The 14587-nt window shown below is 43.2% G+C and overlaps 1 protein-coding gene across 2 annotated transcripts in view; it reads right to left on the bottom strand.

The window, feature by feature from the left end:
• LOC136420951 (carboxypeptidase D-like) overlaps positions 1 to 14577 on the bottom strand; it is a 35925-nt gene extending 21348 nt beyond the window's left edge. The window contains exons 1-7 of one of the 2 annotated variants that reach the window (XM_066408095.1): positions 13962 to 14577; positions 6291 to 6967; positions 5608 to 5750; positions 3189 to 3358; positions 1969 to 2149; positions 902 to 1013; positions 360 to 551 (exon numbers count right to left, since the gene is read on the bottom strand). In XM_066408095.1, coding sequence (XP_066264192.1) covers positions 360 to 551; positions 902 to 1013; positions 1969 to 2149; positions 3189 to 3358; positions 5608 to 5750; positions 6291 to 6967; positions 13962 to 14134 — 1648 coding nt within the window. In that variant the 5' untranslated portion in view covers positions 14135 to 14577. Of the gene's footprint in view, positions 1 to 359; positions 552 to 901; positions 1014 to 1968; positions 2150 to 3188; positions 3359 to 4502; positions 4575 to 5607; positions 5751 to 6290; positions 6968 to 13961 lie in introns of those variants that run through there. The other variant, XM_066408103.1, reaches the window with a different exon arrangement.
• Between the last annotated feature and the right edge of the window lie 10 nt (positions 14578 to 14587).

Raw genomic sequence — 14587 nt, 5'->3', positions numbered from 1 at the left:
GTGGAGTGAGTGGTCATTAGGGTCATACATACGGAAACACTCATTAACGTTTCTGTAGATTTCCCACTGACTAAAGGGGTCAAAACGTACATACCTGCTAACTGTTGCAAATTTTTTTCCTCTATCATAATACTAGCTGGATCAAAAATTAATCTATATACCTTAAATGAACACATCGATGATTCAGGACCCTAACGACCACTCTGAATTCACCCAGCTCCACTATAACACCTAACTCTACTCCCAAGAGAAACTGTTTAAATTCAAAAATGAAAATAACCAAGAATATGTATTCTGTCCCACATGAGAAACTTCAGCCTCTTACTATAACCAAATCATTGACAGTAATTGTTCCCTACCTTCCTGAGAAATTTCATACCCATCTGGGTTCATGGAGGGCATGATGTGGATCCTGGTAGTGTTCACCAGTCGCGTCAGGTCTGCGTCCTTCCCATAGTTCTCACACAGCAGCTGAACCAGGAGAAGCAGGACCTCGCGCCCAACAACCTCGTTACCATGCATGTTCCCAATGTACTTAAACTCTGGCTCTCCTGGAGTTCCACATTGAACAAAAAAATACAGTACATTGCAAATTATCATTCAATTTCACTTAGAATACAATCATATCAAACACTTTTGCATCACTAAGGATACAACATAGATAGTATTCTATGCCATTGTCTGTGGTTCAATATTCTTTTCACTAATTTAAAAGCACTGTTCTGTTATGTCACAATTAATGTCCATCCAGTGACACAGCATATTGTACATATATCCCCTGCAATTTTCACAGTGCCCACACTCTTCCTGCACTCTCTGTACTAGAGACAATTTGGCACAGTACAGTAAGTGAGTGAGTGAGTGACAGTAAGATACCCACAAAATAAGGACTGTCACTGACCTGGTTCATGAACCCCTGGGTTATCTGATATCTCCATCACTAGCAGGTCCCGAGCCTCTACAGACTGTCCAATGCTGTACATGCGAGTGATCTCTGGGTAGGTCCTGGCAAACTACAGCATGGCAAACACACACAGGAGGACTCATTCATAAAAGTAACAACAAACTTAGCACAGAAATTTAACTTTGCTATGGTCTGTCTGCTCTCTGCTTAGTCCACTTAATGCAAAAGGCTAGTTACTGGAAAACAAATAAACTTAAAACCGCGTGGTCAAAGTCAAATGTTTAACCCTTGGGCAGAAATATATACCAGGCTCTTCTAAAAAGAAAAATGCATGGTCTGAACATCATTTTCTGCCTGTTTAATGCTGTGTGAGCATGTACTGTATTTATACTGAAGTCTATGATGTAGAATTGTGCTAGGGTTACCTATCATTGGCCACTTTAGTATTTTACCTTCTAGTTCTAGCGCTATACTAAGGCTTGAAGAACATACCGGTAGATCAGAAAAAAATGCACCTTAACTGTCCAAAGTACATGTAGTCTACAAATGATAGTAAAGTCACTATGTTTGTCAAGCCGCTTGCTTGATGCGATTGAAGAAAATAATGTTGTGCAGTCAGTGTCAAAACACTGGGCGGCACGTGAAGTTTACGTGATAAACACATGGCAATAATGTTGTAGCATAGGTGAGGGGAGTCACTATAGGTTGCATCAAACCTTCCTAAAATAATACATGTATATTATACTACTCATGTCAAGTGGTAAGGGGAATTTGGTTTAAATCCTTCTATGCCCATGCCACTTGTACAGGGAAACAACTCAGACACAATGTTCTACCTACACATTCTATATATAAGACTGTAATCAAGACTCATTCTTATTAGTTCCAGATATCAATAAAAAGATCAAAGAAAACTCCAATACATGCATATAATGCCATACTGGAGAGCTTGAAAGCATTGAATAGATCTGAAATAGCTTTTACATGTACTACTAAAACCATAATGTATTCAACAAAGACTACATTGTATCTATTGACTACTATGAAACCAAAGATGCACTGACCTTGGTCATAAAGTTTTTCATTTCCAAGTAATTATGGTGCTTGATCTGGTTTGGCTGGAGGGTGGGGTGGAGTGTGCTGACAGGTGGGGCGTGGTCAGCTCCCATAGCATGGAGGGTAAAGTTCACCTCTGTGGCCTGGTCAGCCTCTACTGCCACATCTGTGAAGGTTTCACTCATGTACCTGACAAGGAACAACATTGCACAGCATGAAATGGTGTGTTATATACCAAAGGTACAATGTCCATGTACTGGCTATACAACTCATGGGATGGTTGGCATCACATGGCATTCCTGGCTAGATGTTGTGTCCTTGCATGGTAAATGCACTTTAAATGACTTTCCTCACTCCACCTTGGTGTAAACATTGGTTTCTGAATTCAGTTGAGGAGGTAAAAGGCAGTCAAAGGAGAGAGATGGGCTCCACCTTCCAATACCGAGCCCTGGACCCTGGATAACAATCCACTGCCCCTACGGCCTCAAAAAGGCTATGGGAGTTCCTTTACATTTACCTTTGCCTTTTATACAAATAACTGTTAACAGTACTGATGGGTACAGCTTTTGTAGTTAATCATCATCATCATTCCAGGGTGTTATCACTCCTTTGGAGGAACCCTGACCTCCAGGCTTTCCTCTTCCCTTTGTAGTTAATATGCATCTCAATTGGTCATTGACTTTTGCATTGTGATTGTTGGTATGTACATTGTACACTGTACACACTGCACCTTTTAATCAACCAGTTAAACAGCTGCACGCATGCCTAAAAGTTGAGGGGCCAGAAAAGGGAGGGTGCCCAGCTGGGCCCATGCGTACCCTTGGCCAGGAGTTTCCTGGCATCCCATATTAGTAAACAACAAATCAAATGTGAAACAAAGGCCTCACCCTGCAGCACAGCAGAGGACTTCAACTCTCTACTAAGAACATGTAGACCACCAACTGGCTGGGAAACCCCAACACTAGTCTGTGTAACACAAACTCTGCTGTCCAAGGCTGTAACGGCCCCTCCACCCAAGGAGCCGGCGGTTGTTGGGCGAGTCGCTAGTATAACCGCAATTTAATCAGGCTACCCCAACACACACAAGAAAGAATGTACACAAAGAAACAATTATTTTGGTAGTTTTCTGGTGAAAAAATCAGAATACATGTAGTCTAGGAGAACATACAAATCAGGACCTCAAGTTAAGATTGAGAGGTACATTGTACATGTAGTACAGTGAACATACCCATGTGCACTGGCAGTGATAGTGTAGGTCCCAGGAACTAGGAGTCTCCAGAAGTCACCATGACTGGCTGTGGTAACGTTGTGGTCAATTCCCATCACGGTAATGGTGGCGTCTTCGATCCCCTGATTAGTGTCACAGCTGGTCACAAAACCCCTCATTCCCCTGTGGGCCTGGGGAGACGTACAAAATAAGCACAGAAACATCGTGACAATCCGTCAGCCCCTTCTTGCATTACTCTCTTTCAAAGTTTGAGACAAAATCAGCTCCTGCAGTTCCAATAAAGCCGCTAGGGGGTCCAAATCTACAGGACCTATTTTCCCAACAAAGAGCTATCCACCACTAAAAAAATCATGACCACAGCATTTTCAAAACACGAGATTTTAAAAGCGAAAATTCCCCTCAGTACCATAGAAAGTTGCTAGGGGGCCCAAAATCCACTTGTTTCAAGGTCTCACAAATACCTACCCACCTACCAAATACATTCAGGCATTCTTGAGTTATCGTCCCGTGTACTTTCACATTCCTGTGCAATTCGTAGAATTTTTGCAAACTGCACACAATATATATACCATTAGGCTCACCCCTGAGGAGTCGCCAAAAAGTTAGGAAACTTTTTTGGGGACGATCATATCTCCATTGATAATTTCTTATCAATTTCATTGTAAGATATCATTTGAAAGCTTGAAATTCATTGTTCTTTACAATAATGTATCCCATTTGTTACTAAGGCACATTCATGATGTGTTTAATCTAGTCATCTGAATTTGAATGCCGTACAGTTTTGACCGGTGCAATGGCCTAGTTGGTAGAGTGTTCGCCTTATACGTTGGTAGGTTGTGAGTTCGAACTCCGGCCGGGTCATACCAAAGACTTTAAAAATGATACATACTGCTTTCTCTGCTTAGCACTCAGCGGATCAGCCCCCTGCTGTAGTGACTTGCACAAATGTGTGTGGCCCAAGGGCTATAGAAATGGAGATGGGCGCCACGCCTATGTGTCTTTTCAAGACGCCCAGGTCACTTTAACTTTAACAGTTTTGCAGTTGATAGAACAATGTGACTGTATGCTTATAGGTGCCAGTCAAGGGTTGTCCTCAATGGTTAGCATAATGTCTTTGTTGTTCTGATAATGTCAACACAAAAATCATGTATGTAAGTCATTAACAAAAACTGAAAACTCCACATGTCTTTTTCGACCTAGCCTGTAGAAAGTGTACATACAATGTATATATGTGTGTAACATACGTACATGTACCTGTGAGATATGCCAGGAGAGCTGGCATGTTGTGAATGTACATGTGTGTAACAGACGTACCTGTGTGAGATATGCTACATGTAGGAGAGCTGGCCTGTTGTGAATGTACATGTACATGTGTGTAACAGACGTACCTGTGTGAGAATGCTAGGAGAGCTGGCCTGTTGTGAATGTACATGTACATGTGTGTAACAGACGTACCTGTGTGAGATATGCCAGGAGAGGTGGCCTGTTGTGAATGCACAATACGAAGGACCAACGGTACAATCGGTGTGTGAGATTGTGTGTAACAGACGTACATGTACCTGTGTGAGAATGCTAGGAGAGCTGGCCTGGTGTGAATGTACACCTACATGTGTGTAACAGACGTACCTGTGTGAGATATGCCAGGAGAGGTGGCCTGTTGTGAATGCACAATACGAAGGACCAACGGTACAATCGGTGTGTGAGATTGTGTGTAACAGACGTACATGTACCTGTGTGAGAATGCTAGGAGAGCTGGCCTGGTGTAATTTACATGTACATGTGTGTAACAGACGTACCTGTGTGAGAATGCTAGGAGAGCTGGCCTGTTGTGAATGTACACGTACATGTGTGTAACAGACGTACCTGTGTGAGATATGCCAGGAGAGCTGGCCTGTTGTGAATGCACAATACGAAGGACCAACAGTACAATCGGTGTGTGAGATTGTGTGTAACACTAACAGACATACCTGTGTGCGAATGCTAGGAGAGCTGGCCTGTTGTGAATGTACATGTACATGTGTGTAACAGACGTACCTGTGTGAGAATGCCAGGAGAGCTGGCCTGTTGTGAATGTACATGTGTGTAACAGACGTACCTGTGTGAGAATGCTAGGAGAGCTGGCCTGTTGTGAATGTACATGTACATGTGTGTAACAGACCTACCTGTGTGAGATATGCTACATGTAGGAAAGCTGGCCTGTTGTGAATGTACATGTACATGTGTGTAACAGACGTACCTGTGTGAGAATGCTAGGAGAGCTGGCCTGTTGTGAATGTACATGTGTGTAACAGACGTACCTGTGTGAGAATGCTAGGAGAGCTGGCCTGTTGTGAATGTACATGTGTGTAACAGACGTACCCGTGTGAGAATGCTAGGAGAGCTGGCCTGTTGTGAGTTTACATGTGTGTAACAGACATACCTGTGTGAGATATGCTAGGAGAGCTGGCCTGTTGTTGTCCCACTCCTTGGACAGATGGTCGGCTGTTGGGTACTTACAACAAGACAGCTCCAAGGTAATCTCAAAACAGTTGCTGTACATGTAGTTAAAATCCTGCATACCACCTAGGACAGAAGGAAATAAAAAATATCTGGGCTTATGTAGAACTTTCTGTGTGTAACAGACGTTCTGTACCTGTGTGAGATATGCCAGGATGTGTGGATTCATTGTAATAAAGATATTGAATAATACATATCATTAAAGCTTTTACATGTAGTACCATCACTTTTCCATTGACTCAGGCATTTGGGTTACTAATATGTTAAAAGTTTTCAAATCTTTGCCAGTTTTCCCTTGTGGTGATGTGTAACGTAAGACCATGTGACCTCTATTAAACAAAATGGCCACACGAGGAATGACGTATTCTCAGTTTTGGCTCGAATCAGACATAAGATAACTTGATAGGAATTCACAGCGTTGCCACTGGACACCAATGTTCAAAGATTAAGTTTCATCAAAAAGAGATTTGTAGTGAGTGCACCATTTTGTGTCACTTGCATAATACAATGTATTGCCATTTTTTCTAAAAGAATTGTAACTTCAGGTGACAAATTTGCAAATTTGGTGCAGTCCAATACAATATCTATAGAAAGACGCTCACTGACCTGGTACATCATACCACTTTGCCCCATTGGTGATGCCATCTTGGAAGTGTTCCCACCTGTCACATCCCCTGTTGTTGTGCATTGTCAGATGACTGTTTGCATACACATGAGCCAGGTGTTTGAAGACGTCATCATCAGGTGCCTTGCTGTAGATTCCATTTCCATGTCGTGCAGAATCATCAAACGGGTAACTCGCCACCAAATCCCCACCATGAAAATTCCCAGACAGAACAAATTTGTTTTCCATGACCCACTTCATCATGTGGATGGTTTCTGGTTCAAACTGTGAGTCCAGATAGTTCTGCGAGCTGAACTGATCCGGAAAGTTTCGATTCAAGTCCACGCCGTTAGCATTTTCTCGTCCGAGCGTCCCACCACACTGTCCTTCCCTCGCCTTCTCAAAGCCGTCTGGGTTCATACTGGGCATGATGTAGATGTTAGTGGTGTCAACAAGTTGAGTGACCTGGTCGTCATGGTGATAATGCTCACACAGATGCTGGATTAGATAGATGAGGACTTCTCGGCTGATGGCCTCGTTTCCGTGCATGTTACCAACAAGTTTGACCCAGGGTTCCCCAGCCTCTGTCTGGTCCGGTTTGTCTGTGATCCTCATGACCCAGAGGTCACGACCCTGCACACTCTGGCCGATGCTGAACAACTGTGTGATGTGGGAATACCTGCAGAAAACAGCACAGCGACAGGTGTTGCAAGAAAGGTGTTTAAAGAACACCTCATCAGTGATGTATGCCCTATAGACCTACTAGTAAGTTACAGTATGATGATATGTTACCTGTTAGTCTCGACCTCCCCATACTAGTTAGTATATATAGTCTCAACCTCCCCATACACTGTGTTATCAGTTAGATATACTAGTAGTATAGTCTCAACTTCCCCATACACTGTGTTACCTGTTAGTATAGTCTCAACCTCCCCATACATTGTGTTACCTGTTAGTATGGTCTCACCCCCCCCATACATTGTGTTACCTGTTAGTACACTGTAGTCTCAACCTCTCCATACCAATTAGTGTAGTCTTAACTTCCCCATACACTGTGTTACCTGTTGGTATACATTAAAGAGGGTTCAAAATGTCCAAATTTTCCGGGTGGGCATGCCCCCCGACCCCCCTAGAAAGCTTGCACTTGGTGGCCTCCGAGGATGGCCATCAGTCTGGCAATAAAGTGATATCAGGCAAGGTAAGTCTTATAGTTATATCGTTGCAGTGCTCTGTCCCCCGTTTACATATAGAATACAACACGGGGTATTCCGTATCACCCGAGGTACCAGCCCGACCGTGTTGTATTTCCTTTATGTCATACCTTGGCCATACCCACCCGAGAAAACACACATTTTAATGCGAAATGCGCCAGAAGTTGAGGGAGTTTTGTGTCCTCGAACACAAAACTGCAACAACATTGATTCTAACCTCCAAATCCGGTATTCGAATTCACGATGGCAGCGCAACTGGCGCGCTCGAAATGCATTCGAAATATTCTATGGAAGCCTGTGTACACTCCCGAACCCTATGTGATCCGGATAGTTATCACACGGTCCGAAACACCCGTATCAGGCCCAGGCATGACATAAATGTTTGTATACACTGTACATGTCATCAAAATGAAAATTCGACTGTCCATGGTAAACTTGTCACCGATTGGAAATAAGTTGCTGCCCTGGAAGGACTCCTGTGCACGTCATGACAACCCTGAAACTTGGACTGGCCAGCCATTATTTCAAATATTCCGAACAAGCGCGATTCTGACCGATAAGTCCCAAAAGCTTCCGGAGAATCAATCACGTGGTCATGGCTCAATTTGCACGGATATTGTGACGACACGCGGCCGGAACTTTCCGAAAATTGTCTACAGAAAATGGTTACGGCTGGATTCTGGGCTGATTATTGGGTGGTACCAATAAATAAGATACTCCTTTAGCGACTTGTTACTGTGCTCTGTTTAAACGCCCAAAGTATGAAATAATGATGCAAATGTGCTAATATGGGGAAGTAAATGTCAATTTCATATAGATTACTTTATCCAGAATATTTCCAGTTTCACCCCCTGAAATCGCTTAGGGCACCTTAACAGTCAATGGGTGGGGTTCAAGCACCACCAACTGACCTGGTAGTCTAACTCTGGTCCTAACCTTTTAGCCTAGTGGTTAGTGCGTTGATATCCCAAGCCGTGCGGATCGGGATAGGCGGGGGTTCTAATCCCGGGAGCGGCATACTCGCCCCTTTGGGTTTTTACAGTGGTTCCTACGCCGGCCCTGTGAGTAACGATCAGATCACACAGGGAATGTCGTACTCGGAGACTCGGGACGAGTCTTGAAAGAAAAGGGGGAGTAGTGTAATAGTGGGGATCAACCTCCACTAACTGACCAGTCAAACTGGTCCGGACCTTTTAGCCTAGTGGTTAGCGCATTGATTTCCCAAGCCGTGCGGATCGGGATAGGCGGGGGTAATATTCACCTAATGACAAGATTGTTAAAAAAGCATACGACACTTCAGTCGAAGAAGAACATGACTGGGCTACTCACGTTCAAGATATATTATGTAGACATGGGTTCCAAAATGTTTGGCTTAACCCCGCAGTTAATGCCAATTATTTTGGAATTATATTCAAAGAACGTCTGAAAGACTCATTTCTTTCTGGCTGGAGGGAACAACTTAGACATTCCAGTAAACTACACGCATATTCTAAAATCAAAAAACACTTTGGCATGGAAACATATCTCACATCAATTCATAATAAACTGTTTGCAAATAGCATAACAAAGCTGAGAATCAGTGCACATTGCTTAGAAGTTGAAAAGGGTCGACACCACAACACACCAGCCACTCAGAGATTGTGTCCCACATGTAATGGAAGTGTTGAGGATGAATTCCACTTTGTGATGAATTGTCCAACTTATAGCAAAGAGAGAGATATGCTTTTACAGACTATTATTACTAAAACAAACTTCACCCTATCTGGTACACAGAGCGATATTTTCTATGTACTGTTGTCATGTCCGACTCCCACTACCAACTCGGTTTTGGGTGAATCAGCCCTTTTTGGGTAACTAACTCAAAATGGTTGGGTAAGAAAGGGTAACAAGGGGTACCTCATTGTTCTATCCTGGGCTGATTAGAGGTAGGCCCAAGTACGGGAATTGGCGAGGTTCCCGTGCGGGAACTGCACCATACAGGTGGTAAAATTCCCGCACGGGAACCTCTCCACCTAGAAGCGCGGACGCCCGTGCGGGAATGTCACCACTTGGGACCGACATCGCCCGCACGGGTTTTCACTACCAAGTACTAGTACCCACATTGAATACACGGGAATTTCACCACTTACGGCCGACATCGTCCGTACGGGACTTTCACCAGCCGTGGCCTACATTGTCCGTTCGGGAATTTCACCAATCACGGCCGACATCGTCCGTACGGGATTTTCACCAGGCGCGATCGTGGCCTACATTGCCCGTACGGGAATATCACCAGTCGTGACCCACATTGTCAGTACGGGATTTTCACCAATCACGACCGACATCGTCCGTACGGGAATTTCACCAATCACGACCGACATCGTCCGTTCGGGAATTTCACCAATCACGACCGACATCGTCCGTTCGGGAATTTCACTAATCACGACCGACATCGTCCGTACGGGAATTTCACCAATCGTGGCCTACATTGTCCGTATGGGAATTTCACCAGTCGTGGCCAACATCTACCAGACTAACTACGCCGGGTATAGGCTATAGGGAGAATATATTTGCCAGGGAAGTTTGGCCACCAGAGTTTTATTTCTGGGCGCAGTATTAACTTTACCGTGGACCGATTCTACTGGCCAATTATTCCCTTTTTTGCCGAACGCTACGCCTGGTGGAGGCTAAAACATCACCACTCATGTCCGACATCGTCCGTACGGGAATTTGAGCAATATTGTGATACCGTACGCGTGTTGAGTCACAGAGTCAACCGTAGTACTGGAATTTCCAAAACTATCACCCACAAAGTCGACACTACGCAATCGAATATTGAAACTCGTACCGCCAGTTTGTTGTTGTTGTTTTGAATTTGTGTGTAAAGACGAATGTTGTTATTTCTCTTGTCTTTGTAGTCACGCGACGCCTCGCCATTTTGAATTTCAGGTTTATTGCTGTTTTATGGCTTGACATCAGTCTGTTGCTCTCACGAATATCTTGTCAGACCTACGAATATAATGAACGTTAGAATTTGAAACATAGTGATTTCTCATTTAGAGTGAAATAGGGAAGGAAGGGCAAGTCACTTCTCGAGTTTGCATATAACGGAGATATTTCGCCGGCGGAAGTCGTATTAAAAAAAGCAAACGGATATGTTTGGCCGGCCTTGCGAGATTTCACTAGCACTATCGTTGCCAATGAAGTTCGGAAGCCACATTTTCCCCCAGGAACTTTCACAGCTAACGTCTTCATCAGAACAACCACGGCTAGCTAAATCTACACTGTTTCATTTTCTTACCCACCCCTGGTCTCCAATCTGTTTTCCTTCAGTTTTCCCTCTTTTGTCACGAATAAAAACACATGTTAATTCCTGTAAGGTTGTGACCGCTTTCAGCTGTTGAAAACGATTTGGGCACAAAATTAGCAATTTGCAATCAACTATTGTATAGAAATAGGATTTTTCTACGGCATTTTAAACGGGCCAAACTTTCATACGGCAATTCTTATTCGATCAAACTTTATTTTAAATATTATCGTTAAATATTCCAGATACAGAACTGTTATTTTAGACAATGCAGATTAAGGCTCGCATCAGTGTGGATAAACAATTATGAGTATGCGAGCCGGAAACGCTAACAACGCTGAGAACAAAGGCCGTTCTTAAAACAACGTGTATTGTTAAGTCAATTGTGTGTCGAATTTTCTGTTGTGTCGTCCATAGGACTCGGTGAATAACAAAGCCTTTGGAAATACAAGTACATGTACTAGAGTTGCAAAATCCCTCTTTTTTCATAGATAGAGTGTCATAAGATATATTTGTGACAGACTGTTAACTGCTTTGTAATGTTCCCTTTTATACACAGGTGCGCAGTTTATAAGTGTACGAGGAAGAATACCGAAAACAGTTAACTGACTTCCTCTTCGGAAGAGATTTTATCATCAGTCTCGTATTTTTCGAGACATTATTTCGTTTGATCTAACACTACATATGCACCTTACCTTTTATACTAACATGATGTATGTTCAAGTCGAATCATCGACACATTTGATTGAAATTTCATCCATTTCATTTGAATTCTACCACGAGTCTACTACAATTCTGCTTAGCGGTTGTAGGTAAATGTGACAGGGTGCTCTTTTCACCCGATGTTCGTTTAATGCAAATCAGCGTTACTTGTTCAAGTTTGTTAGCCATTTATTTAATCTACTTACACAATTGAAAACATCATAACGCTTTTTTAAACTTCCTGATTGTCAATCTGAGATTGCAGCATGTATATCACCGATAGCGGACGGTAAGAAAATAAGTTGTCAAACGGCTGGGTCTACGTAGCTGATTTGAAGCCTGACAAATGTATATTTTCAGACTGATAATTTTAAAAAACTTTATCATTGAAAACACATGACATGTCACATGTTTATTTTTGTTTCATAATGAAGCCACCGTTCACTTTATTCTTTAGATTACAAACCTACCGTATGTCCTAGGTGGGTCCGCTGTTTTATGCAGCTCAACCAGTGACTTACCTTTCTTCTTGTAGAGAATTAGAAAGTATTGCAAAAATGACAATGGTTCGTTTGTGAGCGTGCAACTTCGTTGCATTTTGTACATATCCTTCAAAATTATGTACTTGGTTCTTCAAACATCAAAACGCAACTCGATCTGGTATAAACGGCAAATCCCGGATATGAGAACGGATCTCAAGGTAACGTCAAAACGGAAAACAAAATAACTTAGAAAACGGAAGTAACGTCAAAACGGAACACAAACCAGAACGAACAGAACATGGCAAAAACAAATCAACAGCCCTGACGTTAATGATTTAAGACCAAACGGCATTGCTGGCTTTTCTCCGACAATCGATATCGACGTGCCTGTACAAAAGAAAAGAGAAACATTTGTATCAGATGCAAATAGTATTCAGCACATTTTGGCCCTCTGAACTCAAGCATCAAGTTAATATCGATATTGAGTAGTGAAAACCCGTGCGGGCGACGTTGGTCACGACTGGTGAAATTCCCGTACGGACAATGTAGGCCACGACTAGTGATATTCCCGTACGGACGGTGTTGGCCCGACGACTGGTGAAAGTCCCGTACGGACGATGTCGGACGTGATTGGTGAAATTCCCGTGAATGCAATGTGGGTACTTAGTAGTGAAAACCCGTGCGGGCGATGTCGGTCCCAAGTGGTGACTATCCCGCACGGGCGTCCGCGCTTCTAGGTGGAGAGGTTCCCGTGCGGGAATTTTACCACCTGTATGGTGCAGTTCCCGCACGGGAACCTCGCCAATTCCCGTACCTCGGCTTACCTGCTGATTATGCAAGTTTTGGGTGAAACCCCATGCGTTTACTTTGCAACAGAACACAATGGAAAAGTACCCATTTTTACCCATGCATTTCATAACACCTCTGGTACAAAGTGTGAAGCAGCAAGGGAAATGCTTGTGTGGCCAACCTCCTTGACTATACCATTATGACTTTCCTCTTGCGAATTTGCAGTTATGGAACTTGGTAGGCTTTTTGCCTAATCTGGGAAAATCGTAGTTCTTGGTATAATCTTTCTTTTCTCAGAAAAAAACCAGCTAACCCAATCTAGAACAGGATCCAATACACATCTGTGTCTAGGCACTGTCTGGCCTGCTGTATTTCTTATGAAGACTGTTTCATTGTCTGCAAAAAGCATCACTCCAAGTTCTTTTGTTTGAAATTTACCTGTGAGCTGAATAACAAAGCTTTCTGAGTAGAGCCAACATGCCAAAAGAAAATTCCGCCCCAAAATGTTGCCCAGTTGCAGCAGTACCATTATGATTTCTTTCAGTTTCACCAAGGAGGTTAAATATCCTTGGTTTCACCAAGAACTTGGGCAGCGAGGGGTCATTTCACACATATTTGTGAAACCTATTTTCACCCAATCTTACTCCTCTATGACCTAGGTGTGAATTTCGTTTTCACCCAATACATCTACATGGAAACAATGCCAAACCAGGTCACCCCTTTTTACCCATTTTGACTCTATTGGGTTGAGTAAGTTACCCAAAAAGGGCTGATTCACCCAAAATCGAGTTGGTAGTGTCCTATATCCATGTACATAGGTCAATTTCTCCATAAATCATTCGAAAAGCGAGACAGAATTACCCATACATGATTATATATTGTAACAAATACACTGGTTTCGAAAATATTTTGTACTTAGAATTGTAGGATAGATTAGCCTTGTAGCTTGTTGATTTCATGCCATACATTGTACCATGTACGATTGTTGAGCAATAAAGTTCACTTCACTTCACTTCACTTCTAATCCCGGGAGCGGCATACTCGCCCCTTTGGGTTTTTACAGTGCGTTGAGTTCATGGGCTGGCGGCCCGGGTTCGAATCTCGGAAGACAGTACTACTAGTACTCAGGTCTTGACCTCCCCATATGTTAGTATAGTCTCGACCTCCCCATACATGTAGAACCTAGATGTTACAGTGTGTTACCTGTTTGCATAGTCTTGCAGTAGTGTTGACATCTCGTCATAGTCATGGTAGTGTGTTGTGTCGATCTGTCTCTTGCCAAGAAACCCTTTCAAGTTCACGGACACAGGGAGAAGAACTAAAAACGTCATCACCACATGGCACAGGACCGCCCAGAACTTCGACATTTTGTCCATCCGCAGAAAAAACAACAATGGTCCCAAAATGTGATTCCTGGCTGTAAACTAAGGCCACTTGTCCTGACCACTTCGCTTCGTCTATCCAGCAGGGAACAGTGTCGTGAGAGACGATAGTTGGGAGGTTGATTGTTTAGACTTCCTTGATACAAGGAGGTTATTTTAACCTCCTTGCTTGAGACAAATCGTGCGAGAAACTTGCGGATGTAAACTTCTTCAGCCTGAAGTTGGCAGCAAATATTCAGCCGACGATTCGGACTAGGACTGGCCTCCGATTCGAGAACTATTGTACATTACCTTATCACTTGCATCCGCGTTCCTTTAAAGAGTCTTTAATACGTACATAAGAGGCTTGCGTGAGTCGTGGTCATACGCACGCCAAGATTTTGCAATAGAATTCGTGATGAAGATGGCAAAAGGTGGGCGTGAACAGCGACTTTTAGCTGTTGTTTC

This window comes from Branchiostoma lanceolatum, chromosome 1 (assembly GCF_035083965.1).
Source record: "Branchiostoma lanceolatum isolate klBraLanc5 chromosome 1, klBraLanc5.hap2, whole genome shotgun sequence".
Taxonomy (NCBI): Eukaryota; Metazoa; Chordata; class Leptocardii; order Amphioxiformes; family Branchiostomatidae; genus Branchiostoma; species Branchiostoma lanceolatum.
Note: the sequence above shows the minus strand (reverse complement) of the source record. Positions and strands in the feature narration are given on the sequence as shown.